This window comes from Myxine glutinosa, chromosome 7 (assembly GCF_964187855.1).
Source record: "Myxine glutinosa chromosome 7, kmMyxGlut1.1, whole genome shotgun sequence".
Classification (NCBI taxonomy): domain Eukaryota; kingdom Metazoa; phylum Chordata; class Myxini; order Myxiniformes; family Myxinidae; genus Myxine; species Myxine glutinosa.
Window position 1 is genome coordinate 39,032,353 of NC_136267.1, and position 18,259 is coordinate 39,050,611.

At 44.5% G+C, this 18,259-nt stretch overlaps 1 protein-coding gene across 1 annotated transcript in view; it reads left to right on the forward strand.

Moving 5' to 3' along the window:
• Window positions 1-18,259, forward strand: part of LOC137430727 (disintegrin and metalloproteinase domain-containing protein 10) — a 135,218-nt gene that overhangs the window by 64,674 nt on the left and 52,285 nt on the right. The window contains exons 2-4 of the mRNA XM_078781524.1: window positions 10,013-10,160; window positions 12,499-12,617; window positions 17,340-17,498. Coding sequence (XP_078637650.1) covers window positions 10,013-10,160; window positions 12,499-12,617; window positions 17,340-17,498 — 426 coding nt within the window. The remainder of the gene's footprint in view (window positions 1-10,012; window positions 10,161-12,498; window positions 12,618-17,339; window positions 17,499-18,259) is intronic.

Consider the following 18,259-nt stretch of genomic DNA (forward strand, 5'->3'; position numbering starts at 1 on the left):
GCTCTTTTATGGAGAATTTATATCTTAAAGGGGAGGAGAAGTGGGGAAGGGGAGGGGGAGGGGAGGGTGGGGGAAAGGGAGGGGGGAAGGAGTGGGTAAGGTTGGGGAGAGGGGAAGGGGAGCAGTCAGAAGTGGAAGCTCTTTTACAGAGAATTTATATCTTAAAGGGTTGGGGAGGGGGTAAGGGGAGGGGTGGGGGGAGGGAGGGGGAGAGGGAGGAGGGGGGGGAATGGGAATGGGAGTGGCTCACGTTTCTGAGTGAATGTGGCTCACGTTTCTGAGTTAAGTGTGATGCCGATCAGGAAGAAGAAGAAGCCATACTACCAAATTCGTACACTTCCGGAATTGTTTTATTTTTTTTGTCTTCAAATGTCTGGTAATTGTTTTGTATTTATTTATGCGAATGTGTACTTGTATATAACTGTCATTCATTTAAAAAGGCTTCGGCACTATCGAACGGTTTTTTTTTGTTGTTTTTTTTGCTTTTTTTGTACTCCAAAAAAACGAACTTTTTTTTCTTTTTCTTTTTTTTGCCTAAAACACTCCCGGGCACTCACTGATGAATCTCTGAAAGTTTGATGAAGATCCGTTCAGCCATCTCTGAATAAAACGCAGACACACACATAGACAACTCACGTTTATATATATATATAAATCGGGATTGAAATTTAATTCAAAAATTGATCCAGACGTCTATTCTCTTTCAAACATTCAAACCGACAGAAGTAGTTATTTATCACAGCATCTGTAGAATTTTCACCCTTTTACTCAACTCTATTTCGCTGTTATCTGGTGGTGCAAAAAGTCAACTGAGCTTTATGGATATTTAGATAGATATATAAATATATATTGTTATGGTCGAGCAATAAAATAAACCCCCTCTAGTTACTTACACGACAACATGTAGCCTGCATTAGTCAGTTATTTCTTATTCAATGTAAAGATTATCTCCCTTTCCATTGTGTAGTAATTAAAGCATATATGCGTTGGGTTAGGCAGGATCCCAACCCCTCGTGTTGTTGAAGAAGATGTTGGTTCGTGGGTGGGCAAGAACGGTCCACGTGGAACCTTCCAGAGGGAGGCGTGGTTGAATGACAGCATGTGACCGACAGCTGCCAGTGGTAGGCCGTGGAACCTTCCAGATGGGCATTTCCCCTCGATTAAAAGGCTGTGCTGGTCGTCCTTCGTACTGGTCATTCTTCGTGCTGGTCGTTCTTCGAGCTGGTTGTCCTCTGTGCTGGTCGTCCTCCGTGCTGGTCGTCCTCCGTGCTGGTCGTTCTTCGTGCTGACCCACCCCCGTGCTGTCTACCGGATCGACCCATACGCTACGCGTAGGAACTGCCCTCACCCGAATCAGCATCTGCACGTCCTCCCGGTACGAGTCTAACAGGTGTGACTTATCCCCTGTGTGCGAGTGTGTCAGGCGCCTGTGTTGGGAATAGTTAGGTAAGGATTTATGATAAGCCTGCTTCTCGTCCTTTTTCTGTGCTTTTTGTGAATAAAGACGTGTACGTTTTATTTCCTCTTGACCTGCTTGTGTGCGTCTTTTTCCCCATTGACCCGGCATCGTTCGAACCGAATTAGGGTGCTCGATTAGGTCTGTAGATAACGTAATGTAAAAACGCGACCCATACGCGCGATTCGCTCGGCGCGACTGATTGAACGAGGTGTGGGATCGCGAAGGGTTCAATCCCCGGTCTTCCCGGTCACGAGGTCTCAAAGGTATTCGGACCATAGTCGATAACCCTTCGACCCGTGGTTGGGGGATTGGCGATTGGAGTTGCTCTGCAACCCACCGGGCGCGAGCTTCGTCGCAGTCGACGGCCCGTGGACCCGGTGTCTTTGGGGAAACGGGGTCTTAACCCCTCCTTAGTACGTCGACAGACACGGAATCCGCAACAATATATGTATGTTCTTCAGATGATCTTCAGACGCAACAATGTTCAGATGATCTTAGACAATACTTTTGACGTCAACAAGGGATATTTCCGATGCATCTTCCAGCACAGCACTCAGTTCTGGAAAGGCAGCCGTTTTTCCTTTCGCCAGGTTTTCTTTCCAAAGAGGAAGCTTTTTCTTGAATGAGGCAATTTTTTCACCTATGTCCATCATGGTATGATTATGGCCCTGCATGTCTGAATTCAGTTCATTCAGGTGCATGAAGATGTCACCCAAATAGGCAAGCTTTGCCAGCCAAACAGCATCTTTAAAGCAGTCTGCCAGTGCATGTCTCTTCTCACGTAAAAAAATTCAATTTCCGTTTTTAGTTCAATAACTCTTCCGAGAATCTTCCATCGAGAGAGCCAACGAACATCAGAGTGGAACAGCAAGACCTGGTGATGTGATCCCATCTCTTCACACATTTAATGGAAAATACATGAGTTTAAAGCTCTGGCCTTGACAAAATTCACAATTTGGATAGCATTATTGAGAACTACCTGGAGGTCCGGTTGCAAACGTTGAGTGGCAAGGTTTTCCCGATGTAAGAAACAGTGAATTATTATGATATCAGGGTTTTCTGCTTTAACACGAGTAACAAAACCCAAATGACTTCCCATCATAGATGGAGCTCCGTCAGTGCACACAGCCAAACAATTCAACCAGTCTAGATCATGTTTCTTGAAAAAATTGTTCATCATATTTAAAATATGATGTCCTTGACCGGGCATTGCAGAAAATAAATTCTTCCAGAATGTCGTCTTCTCCTCTGTACCTTACAAAAATCATAAGTTGAGCATCACCTGCAATGTCGACTGATTCATCCGTCTGCAACGAAAATTTTCCTGCTTTTTTCAGTGCCACAGTCAGTTAAGCCAAAATATTATCTGAAATAAGATCAATTCGACATTTGATGCTATTCTCAGAAAGTGGTACCGATTCAATCTCCTTTGCAACATCTGCTCTGCAAATAGTTTTCACCACTGCCACTGCTGCTGGCTTCACCAGCTCCTCTCCAATGTTATGGGGCTTTTTGCATCTTGCAATATACCACGCCATTTCAAAGGATGCCAAGGAATCTTTCTCCAGAGAAAAGGCTGAACTCGAGGGAGCATCAATCCGACTTCGTTTTACCTGTTCTTCTTTGCCCTCCCAGTAACTCAATGGCTTTCCGACAAAGTTTGGATGAACTGAATGCAAATGACACTTCAATTTGTTTTCCTTCATCGATTCATTGGCGAGGAATCCGCTTCCGGATTCCGCCTCCGCTTCCGGTCTTGCCGGCGAGGTTTCGTTTATTCGCAGCTGTCCACGCTCTCCATCAAAATCGAAGTTAAGTAATTGTTCCCATTTGTATTTTCGTTAAAACTGTATTTATTTTATGGTGTGTGTACCTATAGTGTGTCCCTAGGAAGATTCTCGGTGTAAATCTTTCATACCTGTTTAGAAAATCGTGTTAATTTGTGTCGTGTCTTTTGAGGCCTTGTAGGCTACCGTGTCCTACCTTGAGGCTTTGTTTTTCTCTCAGCGGTCCATCGTTTGTGCTCCAATAACTTTCGTTCTCTGTTTTTCCCAGTCTTTTCACCCCATAGCCTACTTCCTTGTTTAAAATCTCAACTCAAAAAAAAACAAAAAGAAAAAAAACATTTCCTTCTCTGTTCTTATTCATTGTTCTGATTCGTTTATTCGTTGTTCTTATTCGTTCGTTCGTTCTTCGACCACGTGTTTCTCCCCCATTTCCCCAGATAGTTTTCACTGCTCAATTTAAAAATGTAGAAACTTTCCCCTGAAGTACTGTAGTCTGTCGTATATTATAACACCTTTTTCTTCTTCTTCTTTAAAAGGTTGCTTTCGACTTGCTCACCAAATCTATTCATCCCAAAAAAAAATTCCATCTCTTACAGTGCCTCTTTTCTACATTCCGGAAACTCTCCTGCACTCCACCCCCCATCCAGCGTCCTTAAACGTATTTTTAACTCGAAGGTCACAAGAAACTCATTTTGCAATAATTGTTCGTTTCCCATTAATCGTACACTTTCCAAAATCCAATCTCACCCCTCCCCTCCAAATCTTCCCCATCACCCCTCCCCTCCAAAACTTCCCCATCACCCCTTACCTCCAAAACTTCCCCATCACCCCTCCCCTCCAAATCTTCCCCATCACCCATCCCTTTCAAATCTTCCCCCTTGCCCCTCCCCTCCAAATCCTCCCCATCACCCATCCCTTTCAAATCTCCCCCCTTGCCCATTCCCTCCTAAACTCCCCACACACCCCTCCCCTCCAAGACTCCCCCTCGCCCCTCCCCTCCTAGACTCCCCCCTCACCTGTCCCCTCCAAATCTCCCCCATCTTCCATCCCTTTCAAATCCCTCCCCTTGTCCCTTCCCTCCTAAACTCCCCCCTAATTCCTCCCCTCATAAACTACCTCCTCGCCTCTCCCCTTCAAATCTCCCCACCCTCATTTCTTCTCCATATCCCCCCTCTCACCCCTCCTCCTCAAAGCGTCCTCCCTGCTTCTTCCCCCTTCCAACTCTCACCTCCATCTCCCCCAACCTCCTGCTTCGCTCTTCCCCCTCCTCAAATAACACCTCATTGTGCTTCACACAATCACCATCAAACCTTTTGTCCGCCCCATCCTTCCCTTTCTCAGAGCTATTCTGAAATCTCTGACACACCTTCAACAGCTCTCCCTACCTCTTCCTCCTCTTCCACATCTTACCCTACCCCTGCTCCCCCCTGTTCTGTATCCGATGCTCCCCCTTCCTATTCATTAACGGTATGGACCTCAAACATCCGGGGCCTTCGTTCAAACTTAACTGATCTCTCCATACAGGTTGCTTCTGACAAGCCAGACGTGATCTGCTTAACAGAAACTTTCCTCCTTTATGATGTCTCTGATTCCTTAGTATCTCTCCTGGGTTACTCCTCCGGTATGATAGACCTGAGCCTCGTCCTGGAGGTGGGGTTGCTATCTTTATCAAAAATTCTTTTTCTCACTCGCCCTGCACTGCCCTCTCTCCTCTCTCCACCTCACCCCCAGGAATACCCCTGGCTACGGCTTCCCCTTCGCTCCCACCTCTTGTTCATATGTGTGTTGTACCGTCCACCAAACAGTGATGACTCCATCTACACCTCGCTGTCTGATAATATGGACGAACTTCTATCGACTCATCCCAACTCTCTCTTCCTCATATGTGGTGATTTCAATTGTCACCATGCCAGTTGGCTGGGTGTGGGTACCTCTCTCACCAGCCATGGCTCCTCAGCAAAGGACTTCTGCGACTCACTGGGACTGACACAATCTGTCAATTGCCCGACCCGGATCTCAGTCAACGGAGCATCTTCTCTTCTGGACTTGGTTATGACTAACTTCCCTGAAAATGTCTGCTGCTCTTCTTCTGCTCCAATCGGCTCATCTGATCATGTGCTTGTTAAAGTGGACATCTCTCTGACTATTCTCAGGGAGCCTCCTCAGCGTCGACGAGTCTGGCATTTCACTCAGGCCAACTGGCAAGACGGTCTTCAAGCAGCCATCAATCATCTGGACTTGTCTCCCATCTCTACCACCTCTGACATAAACTCATCCTGGGAATTCTTCCAAAGTAAATTGCTCTCTCTCATGCACAGATTTATCCCATCTCGTCTTCAGTTGTCATACCCTTCCTCCCTTCCATGGTACACAGAATCTTGTGGTGAGGCTGTTGCCCAGAAACAACTTGCCTTCATCTCCTGGAAAGCAAATCAAATGGAGGAAAATCTCATTTCCTTTCACAAAGCCCGAAACAAGTGTGTGTCCACCCTCAGGAGAGCCAGGAAACAATATCTCTGCCATTCTCAAGACCGAACTCTCTTATCTGTCTCCCTCTTCCAAATCTTGGTGGCGTCTGGTCAAATCTGTTTCTGGTGTTTGTTCCCCCTCCATCCCCTCCCTTATCTCAAACGGCTACACAGCTGACTCCGCACGTGAAAAAGCTGAATGCCTCAACTCTGTGTTCGCCTCTAAATCTTGTGTCCCAAACCCATCCCTCTCTGTACCCACCGTACCCAGTCGTACCCAGCTGCTCCTGGACTCTGTGTCCTTTCCTCCTGACAAGGTGGAAAAGTTTCTGTCAACCCTCGACACTGATTCTGCAACTGTACCTGACGGCATCAGCCCACGGGTCCTAAAATCCTGTTCTTCCGCTCTTTCACTCCATCTCTCTGTTCTCTTCACCCTCTCTTTTGCTCAAGGTCAACTGCCATCTGCTTGGAAATCAGCCAACATCACCGCTTTACACAAAAAATGTGCAAAAACAGATCCTAGCAACTACGGACCAATCAGCCTTCTCCCAATTATCAGCAAAGTCATGGAATCCATAATTGCTTCGGATATGAAATCTTTCCTCATCTCCAATGGCTTGATCTCTGATCATCAATTTGGTTTCAGACCAGGTCACTCTAATCTGGACATGCTGCTTCTGCTGTCTCAACAATGGATGGAGGTCCTCAATGCCAAACAGGAAATTAGAGCTGTCTCCCTTGACATATCACGTGCCTTCGATACGGTCTGGCACCCCGCTCTGCTCACCAAACGCTCCTCCTTTGGTATCCATGGAAATCTCCACGCATGGCTGGCGGATTTCCTCTCTCGTCGTAGTCAACGTGTGGCCCTGAATGGGTTTCTCTCATCTCCTCTTCCTGTTCAGGCTGGAGTTCCCCAAGGCAGTGTTCTGGGCCCTGAGCTTTTTCTGGTCTTCATCAAAGATCTCTCCGACTCTCTTGAAAATCCTCTCTATCTCTTTGCTGATGACTCCACTCTCTGCCGCTCCATTCCTCATCCCTCAGATCGGCAGTCTGCAGCCTCCTCACTCTCTGCAGACCTGGACAAAATCACTGACTGGGCAAACAAGTGGAACATGTCTTTCAATCCTGACAAATCTCACACTTTTACGATATCTCTCCGAAAAGACCGACTGGACAACCCTCCCATCCACTTTCTGAAAAATCCTCTCCAAGAAGTTCTGTCACTCAAGCTTTTGGGTCTCACTATCTGCCATGATCTTTCCTGGGAAAACCACATTTCATATCTGGCCTCCAAACCCAGTCGCCGACTGGGCATCCTCCGTCGTGCGAAGTCCTTCCTTGGCACACCTGAGCTCCTCACCACATACAAGGCTTTCATCCGCAGCTCAATGGAATACTGCTCTCCCCTCTGGGCTGGTGCTCCTACCTCACACCTAGCTCGTCTTCATGCTGTTGAAACCAAAGCGTTCAGAATCATTAGAATCTCCCGTGATGAAGCTACCTCCGAGCGCCTTTCACTTACTCACCGCAGGCAGGTTGGTGGTCTTTCTGTCTTCTACCGACTCCTCTCCGGCCTTGCTCCTCCAGCTCTCTCTGGGCTCTGTCCCCCAAATATTCCTAAAGGTCGCACAAGATCTGCCTGCAACCCTCTTATGGTTAAACTGCCAAAATCAAGACTCTCTGCTCACCTTCACTCTTTCATTCCTCTTTTCTCCCACCTCTGGAACAAACTCCCCCACTCCATTCAATCCCACTCCTCCCTCCAGGTCTTTAAAACAGCTGTTCACCACCATCTCTTGTCTTCACCCATCCAAAACCTTGATCATTTCTACCCCCGCTAATTTCACCCCAAATCCTCTTTTTTGAAATATCACATTCTTTCCTGGATGTCCTTGGTGTCCTTGTGTTTGTACTTCTCCCACCCCCTCCCCCCTTCCCACGCCGCCTCCCCCCAAGCCCTCTCCCTCCCACACATTCCTGATGTCCCTCACAAATGTTGTGTTTATGTGCTTCCCCTTCTCTCCCCATCTTGTCTACCGCTCCCATTTTTATATACTTTGGTTGTTTATCTGTTTGATTTGTTTGTGTGATAAATGTTAGCTCTTTCACGAGCCTCGATTATGTATACAAAAAAAAAAAAAAAAAAAGGACTTGCAGGCACTGAACATACTGAGGTCGGTCAGACATGTCCAGATCTTTCAAAAACTCAGGCTTATACAGCAGTTGTGTTTTGCATTGGGCCATTTTTCCAGTTAAAGACCAGACCTGGAATGGAAGGAGTTATAAATTATAACATTTTTAGAAAACATTGGAAATTGTTCAAAACTTTAAAAAAAATAACCAATTGTAAAGTTACTTGTTATTAATAATTATTATATGATTCAACTCCACACGCAGTAGCATTCATCAAAAACCACACGTAAATTAAGACAAGTAAGATGCAGGCAATACTTACTTTGTTTGTAGTAACTAGATCTCAGCCTCCAGTAAACAAGTGAAAGCACAACTGTCAGATTGTGAACTGTCGACACATGCGAAAATCAAATGTCTTATATGCAAAATATTGGTTTTCTAGTACATTTTTGAATGATTCAGAATAAAAAAACTTTTTGGCAACAGAATATAATAAAATAAACTCCAATGATAAAACTCATCTGGAACAGTTATGAATGTATAAAAATCAAACATTTTAAGTTTAAATAAAAACGTTTAACGAATAAAAACAGTGCACTCGATAATTATGCTCAAACCGCTAAAATTACAGCGCCATCTATAATATCGCTTTCAGAGAAGAGTGCTACTTAACAACAGGCTCCTCGCTGCTCTGCTTGGCGCACGAGTATTGGATGTGAACAGACTCGAACATTATTATATTAAGCATATATGGATGCTGTTGTATTCAGCAATTACCCGAAATGTACTTGATGGTAACGTCAACGGTTTAATCCGAAATCTCAACACAACACAGCATGCCTATTGGGCCTCCAAAAACCCCATCTTTCCTTAGCTCCTCCCACTCTCCATTACCAACCATCACTTCCGTTTCCTATACATATTGTTATGTTTTTGGGGTATGGATGAAATACCTTAATGAAGTTCAGAATGTGTAGATTAGTATGCTCCGAGTATCGCGAAGAAGAAGAACTCACCTCGATGTAAATTAAGTTAGGCTGACTGTCCGGGTAAGAGCGTTTATGTGTCTCCACACAGAGGAGTGGAGTTGTTATTTAGGTAGGGCTTATGGTAATAATTCCCCTGTGTGTAAAGGCCTCTTGTAATTTTGCCCTTCGTTTTTATATTCATCAAAAAGCCATGCCACGAATGCTTTCACCCACAACCATTCACCCACAACACCGGCAGGGCGAGCCCCACAAAAACCCCACAGCTGCCCGATAGGACTAAACCCCGCCCCTCCTACAACCGACGTCATGCTGCTAGACCGGTGAGAATGTGTGATGTCTTTGTTATATTTTATATCAAAACAGCCTTGTATAGTTAGCGTTAATCCAAATGAAATCCATCCCCTCAAATAGTCCCATTAGGCTCGTTCATATCAACAGTTGCACTTGCGTCGTTTGCCAGCACTGAGACAAATTCCACCTGCACAGACTCCGGAATGTTCGCCATTTTTTCCTTACTCTCCAAAATCAAGAAGCATGATTATGTCACTGTGAGGATGTTGAATGGTCGCTACTACAGCCCCAATTACCCGAACGACCCTGGTATCCGAAAGGTGGCATCACAGCCTTTCAACACCCCACCCATGACCGATCGGAATTGTTGTGAACACAACTTAACGTGGCCTTGCTCAGTCACAATGTGGCCTTGCTCAGTCACAATGTGGCCTTGCTCAGTCACAATGTGGCCTTGCTCAGTCACAATGTGGCCTTGCTCAGTCACAATGTGGCTTCGAAGATGTGGTATAAATTCCGGGTGTAAATAAAACGAGGTATGGTCTAAACCTGTTGACTGTTAAGGTATGGTCTAAACTCATCGAAGGTTTCTAACTGAAATGCTTTTAAACAAACAGATGAGAGCTTTCCTGACTTCTCAAAAAATCATTATGCTTCTCCTGAAGATTTGAATGCCATGTTGAACAAATGTCAAAAAGCCATTTTAGCTCTAATTTGAGGAAGATCAGCATTCGGTTTGTGAGACATTGCTACCATAAGGCATTTTGGCTCTCGCATTATGGGATGTGTTGCAATAATGGCCCACCTGAGGACAACCTGTGTTAAATGCCCTCGGGTCCAGTCCAGTGAGCTCTAATCGCTGGTCCTTTCTCCACACAGGGCAAAAGGAGCGACCACTTGGCCCTTTCATTCGGCATCATGAAGGCCTTACCTACGACACAGCGGCCTTCCAGCGCCGTCACCTGCGAGTACGACGTGCAGCACCATCGACCCAGTTACTGTCTTTGGCCTTCTATGCACATGGCAGGTAATACACGCTCATACTTCAAACAACATTCGCTTCACCATGCCTGTAGTTTCTGTTTAAGATAGTTGAAGTGGTTAAAAAAAAAATTAAGTTCTCAATACTCCAGCCTGAGTTCATTTTTATGTAAAAACTAGCTGAAGTACCCATGCATTGCCCAGGGAGGGGGGGGGGGGGGGGGTTGGAGAAAGATGGAAGGAGAGGTAGAAGGATGGATGTAAAGGGGGGAGGGGAGAGGAGAAGGGGGATGGGGGGGGGATGTTAGGGGAGGGAGAAGAGTGGAAGGGGGAAGGGGAGGGAGTAAAGGGAGTGGAGAAGGGGGAGGGAAGAGAGTAAGGGGAAGAGTGGAATGGGATGGAGAAGGGGTGGGAAGGGGAAGGGGAAGGAGGAGGGGAAGTGAAAGGGGAGAGGAAGGGGAGAGATATACTGAATATACATCCTTTGGGGGGGAGGGAGGGCTTTGACTGACTTTGAACTACGGTCGAGTCATACCAAAGACTAAAAATGGTACGAGCTACTTCCTTGCTTGACACTCAGCATTTAACAAGGATCAGAGCACAGACAAAGAACCTTAAGTTGGTAATGATAGCACAGGCTTTGATGGACCTAATGGCCTCCTCCTGTGTCGAATTTAGTTTTTTATTACTTTTTTTATTTAACGCATTTTATTTATTTTCATGCTTCCGCTGACAAAGTTGCCTGAGGCATTATGTTTTCGGGTTGTCCGTCAGTCCGTCTGTCCATCCATCATCGTTTTTTGTTACCGTGATAACTTGAGAATGGCTGAAGGGATCTAAGTGAAACTTGGTACACGTATGCATTATGATGCAAAGATGAACTGGTATGATTTTGGGGTCAAGAGGTCAAATGTCAGAGTCTGTAATAGGTTTTTTTTGTTTTTTGTTTGTATACAAGATCGAGGCTCGTGAAAGAGCTAACATTAATCACACAAAAAAATCAAACAGACACATAGAACATATAATAAGGGGAGTGGTAGACAAGATGGGGAGAGAGGGGGAGCACATCAAACAAAACATTTGAGAGCAGGGACATCGGGAGATCTGTGGGAGGGAGAGGACTTGGGGGAGGAGCCATGGGAAGGGGGGGGGGGGGAGAAGTATAAAACACATGGACACTGCTAGGACTTCCACGAAAGAAGTTGGTATTTCAAAAAAGTGTATCTGGGGTGAATTAGTGGGGGTAGAAAAGATCAAGGTTTTTGATGGGGGAAGATAAGAGATGGTGGTGAACAGCTGTTTTAAAGACCTGGAGGGAGGAGTGGGATTGAAGAAAGTGAGGGAGTTTGTTCCAGATGTGGGAGAATAGGGGAATGAAAGAGTGAAGGTGAGCAGAGTCTTGATTTTGGCAGTTTAACCATAAGAGGGTTGCAGGCCGATCTTGTGCGACCTGCAGGAATATTTGGGGGACAGAGCCCAGAGAGAGCTGGGGGAGCAAGGCCGGAGAGGAGTCGGTAGAAGACAGAAAGACCACCAACCTGCCTGCGGTGAGTAAGTAAAAGGCCCTCGGAGTTAGCTTCATCGCGGGAGATTCCAATGATTCTGAAAGCTTTGGTTTCAACAGCGTGAAGCCGAGCGAGGTGTGAGGCAGGAGCACCGGCCCAGAGGGGGGAACAGTATTCCATTTAGCTCCGGATGAAAGCCTTGTATGTGGTGAGGAGCTCAGGTGTGCCAAGGAAGGACTTCGCACGACGGAGGATGCCCAGTCGGCGACTGGCTTTGGAGGCCAGCTTGGAAATGTGGTTTTCCCAGGAGCTATATTTTCCAGGAGGTTATAACTCGAGAACGGCTAAAGGGATATGTCATACTTGGTACAGATATGTATATTGATATAAAGATGAACTGATTAGATTTTGGGGTCATGAGGTCAAAGGTCAGAGTTCGTGTTCGGTAAAAAAAAATTCTGTTATCACGATAACTTGTGAACCAGTGTTGGGATTTTGACCAAAGTTGGTACAAGTATGTATTATGATGAAAAGATGAACTGATTAGATTTCTGCATCAAAGGTCAAAGGAGTTCATGTCAGATACAAATGTGATTGGACAGCTGAAAGGAAGTTTGAATTTTTGGTACAAGTATGTATAATGATGTAATAATTTTGGCGGGAAGCATATCAGTTTTAATCGCAGCTGTATTTTGTATCCACTCGCGAGCAAATCCAGTACTGAACTTACAAATGCTTCTTGTTATAACAACCTTTCTAGTTATATATGGTTAAGAGTAGCCATTCCTGCCGCAGAACGATGTTGCTAAATCGAAAGTTTAAACTTTAAAAGTTTGAAGTTCTGATTTGAACATCACTTGATTGGCGCTTTGTGAGCAGGGACTTCCATCTGCGACTGGAGCGAGATGACTCGGTCTTTACCAAGGACTTCACCTTAGAACAGCCACCGTGGGCATCAAGTGCAGACGTCTCTCATATCTACAGTGGCACCTTGCACGGTAGGACCTATTTGATGTCTCAACATCAGCAATTTTTGTGCATTTAACTATGAAATTACATTTTGTGCATTTGACTGTTAAACTGTTTTTAAAAATTAAATTTTAATAACTGCCATAGTGCATGGACGTGTTTATTTACACATCAATAATTGTATGTTTTCAATGTTTAAATATTGATCAAAATTGATCAAATGCCTATCTCCTTTACACCTTTTCCCCCATACTCCTTGTTATTGTCTGCTCTCCAACTCGATCTCTTTCTCAACTCGAACAAACTCTGAATGCACGGCCTTTAGCGCTTGAGGTCTTATCTCGTTATGTTTTCACCTCTGTCTGTTTGTCTGTCTGTCTGTCTGTCTGTCTGTGAGCAGGATTTTTCAAAAAAGGTTTTGGACATATTTGGACAAAACTTGGTGAACAGGTTGGGCATGTGCCAGGGAGGAATCGATCAGATTTTGGTGGATAATTTTTTAAGTCATCATCGTTCTTGTGCAGCACAAAGCTGCGGGGTAGAATCATTGGATGAGGCCGTGGCTGTTCCGCTGATGCACAGCCCTCTGTAGGTTAGGGTAGGAATTCGGAATTTGTTCATGGTGCTGGCGATGGCTCGCCTACTCTTCGCGAAGGACACCGTGGGATCTTTAATGTCCACCAACGAATTCCGGCTGACTGGACACCAGTTTAACGTCCATCCGAGAGACGGCAGACATAATGATGCCTCGTCCTGCCTGCGAAACACCAGGTCAGTTTAGACCTGGGCCGAGATGAGGACCCAGGATAGACAGCTCAGAGGTGATTGTGCACACCTCCAAGCTATCCTCATACTGTATCTACTGATGCCCACCACGCTAAGTTAAAAGGCTAATAGCAGCATCGAAACCCTAAATGAGGTGTAAACTTTCATCATGAAGTAAAATTGCCAACTATAACACTGGTCAACAGCCAAATTGGTTCTGACTTATTTTCAACTGTTTCTAAATAATTTGGTGCCCACGAATCCGAATCTGACCTCAGGTTTTCGCTATCACGTAACCTTGACGTAGTACATCATAAGTGTGGAAAAAATCTTTAGAGCATGCGAATTTCTTGATTAAGTCTCAATAAGTCTATTTATTGTCACAAAAAAATAATATGAACTTAAAGTTTTTATTTCCATCACATAAAAAAATGTAAATCTCCCAAAATAATATGAACTTTAAGTTTTTATTTACATCACATAAAAAAATATAAATCTCCAAAAATAATATGAACTTCATAAAATATCACAAAAAATAATATGAACTTTAAGTTTTTATTTACATCACATAAAAAAATTTTAAAAACACCTTTAGAGGCCATTTTTCCCCGCAAGCGGGGGTTGGCCTTTTTCGGGGACCGTGGTTGTTGTTTTTTTGGTCCCCTTTTTGAAGCAATGTTTTATGGCCGGATGCCCTTCCTGCCGCCAACCCTTTTTGTCGCCAACCCTTTTTGTCGCTAACCCTTTTTGTCGCCAACCCTTTTTGTCGCCAACCCTTTTTGTCGCCAACCCTTTTTGTCGCCTTTTTACAACAAACAGGGAATTACCAGTGAACTGGTACTCAATTAGCCGACCTCGGAAGGATGACAGGCTGAGTCAACCCCCCGGCGTTAATTCAGCGATCGACCGGGATTCGAACCCAGAATCGCTAGGATCCTAAGCCGGCACCCTAACCGCCAGCCCAACACCAGGCTGATTTACATCACATAAAAAAATGTAAATCTCCAAAAATAATATGAACTTCATAAAATATTACAAAAAATAATATGAACTTTAAGTTTTTATTTACATCACATAAAAAAATTTTAAAAACACCTTTAGAGGCCATTTTTCCCCGCAAGCGGGGGTTGGCCTTTTTCGGGGACCATGGTTGTTGTTTTTTTGGTCCCCTTTTTGAAGCAATGTTTTACGGCCGGATGCCCTTCCTGCCGCCAACCCTTTTTGTCGCCAACCCTTTTTGTCGCCAACCCTTTTTGTCGCCAACCCTTTTTGTCGCCAACCCTTTTTGTCGCCAACCCTTTTTGTCGCCAACCCTTTTTGTCGCCAACCCTTTTTGTCGCCTTTTTACAACAAACAGGGAATTACCAGTGAACTGGTACTCAATTAGCCGACCTCGGAAGGATGACAGGCTGAGTCAACCCCCCGGCGTTAATTCAGCGATCGACCGGGATTCGAACCCAGAATCGCTAGGATCCTAAGCCGGCACCCTAACCGCTAGCCCAACACCAGGCTGATTTACATCACATAAAAAAATGTAAATCTCCAAAAATAATATGAACTTCATAAAATATTACAAAAAATAATATGAACTTTAAGTTTTTATTTACATCACATTAAAAGTGCTTCTGAACTTTACTTTTGCGTTTGCAGGAGCAATCACTTTCACGCTGTAAAGTCCAACAGTAGTCGCCCATCATGTTTGGATTGAATCGGCCTTGGTATCGAGTCTTCATGATGGCAATTTCCTGGTGAAACCTTTCTCCATGTTCATCACTGACATCGCCAAGATTTGGTGGAAAGAAGTGCAGATGAGAATGGAAGAAATGTATCTTGAGTGACATTCGAGCACCGAGCGCCTGGTAACTCTTCAACATCTTGTCCACAAGCTCTTCATAATTTGGTGCTCGAAAATTTCCAAGGTAATTGTTAGCAAGAGCCACAAAACTATCCCAAGCAACGCTTTCCAGCTCAGATAGTCTCGTTACAAAGTCCTGATTAGTGAGTACAAGACGAATTTGACCCAAATTTCGGTTGTGGCTGATATTCCTATGGTATACTGGTTCTCAAAAACTGGATGTGCTAGTGAAAATTGGATATCATAATCGAAATCTACAGGTTCATGTTGGTTAGAATCACCTCAAAATATACTAGAACCATAAAACTTTTAACATTTTGTTGACCAGTGAATAAGCTATGCCATCATTATAGGTCTTTGCGGTGAAATTCCAATCACCATTCGGTAAAGAATGCTCAAGTTCAGTTGAGTTCTTCTGGTCTTTTACGGTCACGCCACAACTATCCGCTCAACTACGACCAGATATTGTCACGTCAAGCATCCAATCTTATCACATGAGCATGATCATGATCATTGGTATAAAGGAATTGTGCATTTGCCCGTTCAAATCAAAACCCCCTTAATGGTGAAGCTGATTCGGGCCTGTGTCGTCATTATCTGCAATGTCTTCTTCCGCTTCTCCTCTATAATTCACGAGCCCTTGCCAGGCAATAAATTATTCATATTTGTTATTCGCGAACAAATGGAAATGCTAGCACATGCTTAATGGAATATTATGCCAATTTTGTGACCGGGAATTGATGCTGACGATGTGTGTCGGACGTTTGTAAGTTGTGGAACACTTCTGAAATGTAATATTCCAAATGGAGATTGTTTTTCTGAATTAAAAACGGAGATTCTTCTTCGTTAACGATGTAGGTTACTGTATTTATCATAGCAGATGCCTTGTTATTGCCCACATAAACCTTTGCTATAAATATGCGTTGGCTCCTTGAGGACTTTGGAGGAATTTGTTTTGCCTTTACAAGGATCATTTGTATGATCTTTGTATGTCAGTATCCCACTCCCTTACTGTTATACACAACAGCATATAACAACACACACACACACACATCATACAACCATGATTGTCATGGGGCCCGCAAGGCTAACCCCCGCTCTAGCGAGGAAAATGGCCTTAAAACGATCATTCATTCATTCATTGAAGGATCCATGTTGCCTGTGACTCACGATTGTTGTTCGTACAGATAAATGGCAGGCACGGCTTTCATTGTAAATGAATACAACGGCCGAATGTCTTTTGTGTATAATTGTGAAAAATACTCTTGGCTCGCTTAGGGGTCACCGGATGTGGTTAGGTTGTCTGAGGAGTATTGCAGGATTTTTTTTTTTTTTTACTTCACAAGATTGAGGCTCATGGAAGAGCGAGGTGGCATAGCGATGAAAAGACAAGGTTGGTTGTTCCACTCTGAGCACTTCCTTCAAGATGCTGTGACTTCAGGGACATATCTCATACTGTATTGATTAGCCCATTGTCTCCCTAATGTTGTCTTTTTAATGGAATTTTATTGAAATTTAGTTGGAGGCTTTGACATGAGCCTTTGCGAAAATTATTTCAGTGCAACTTGGATGATCTCCTTCCAATGTCTATCACTGTTACCTCTCTCCCTTACTTCATCCCTCCCATAAACCATCCTCCATCATCATCACATCATCAATATGATACAACAGCCTTCGGCCCATCCCCCTTACTTATTCTTCCCTGCAAACCATCCTCCATCATCTTCACATCATCGATATGATCCAGCACCCATCCTCAGTCACTCATTTGTTCAACATCCCCCATGCTCATCGTCCGACCATCCCACTCCCCTCCCTTACCCACTCTCCCCACCCCTCACCTGTAAGTTACCATTGACGTTTTTGTTAGGAGGACATTTTTACGTACTGTATATAAAAAAAAATTTTTCTTTTTTAAAATTTAGAATAGGTACACCGTATCCCTGCGCATCGTAAGAGGCGACTAAGGGTTGGCGTCAGGAAGGGCATCCGGCCATAAAAACATTGCCTCAAACAGAGCACCATGATTATCATGTGGCCCGCAAGGCTAACGTCCGCTCTAGCGGGGAAAATGGCCTTAAAACGATCATTCATATAAAAAAATTTTTTTATTCAATTCCACTGTTTGTAGGGGAAAATGGCTCCTTGTGCCACGGAGCTGTGATCGATGGTCGCTTTGAGGGCGTTTTGAAGACAAATGTTGGGACGTTCTACATTGAGCCAGCCGAGCGCTATCCAGGAGCACAACCATGGCCTTATCACTCCGTCATCTACCACCAGAAACACGTGGGTGAGTCGGGCACACTATCTTTGAAAACCCTTTTACCCCTTCACCGTCCACACATGTTCTTAATGCGGCACTCGGACCAATTTTTTTCGAACACATCATCTTCTCCTTTACAGCGAGTACAAAACGTTTGTTTATAAATATGAAGCAGCTCTTTGTGGAAGCCGTCCTCTGGACCTGACATGCCATCCTCCTGATACGAGAGTATGTGTATGGTCTCATGGTAATCAATAAACTGTGTTTTGCTGTCCCAGCGATCATCAGCATATGAATTGAGAATCTGGCCAGGATACCAGCACGATGGCCTACTTGATGCGAGCAGACGGGACAGACGGCTTAATACTTCCAAACAGTACACTAACCTTGGGATTGTAGCGCCCTTCTTACAAAGCACCAGAATAGTTGGATAATATTTTTCGGTCCATATATTTATTACGTATGCAAATAGGGCAGGCCTTTTGACACCTCCCTCTTTCTCTTCCCATTATACAAGGTGCAAGGTATATGTTGGAACCCATCTGTGGATCGGTCCCATCGGCCGATGGGTCTGACCCGTTTGGCGACCCATCTGTGGATGCACGAGAAATGACAATGCAGACCCATCGGCCGATGGGTCTGCGCCATCTGCGGATGTGTTGTTCACCTTGAAGGAATGTGTTGCCAGAATGGTGCTCTTCAATCATTATTATTCAATCTTTTTTTTATTCAATCTTCAATTAGGGTTAGGGTTAGGGTTAGGGTTAGGGTTAGGATTAGGGTTGTTA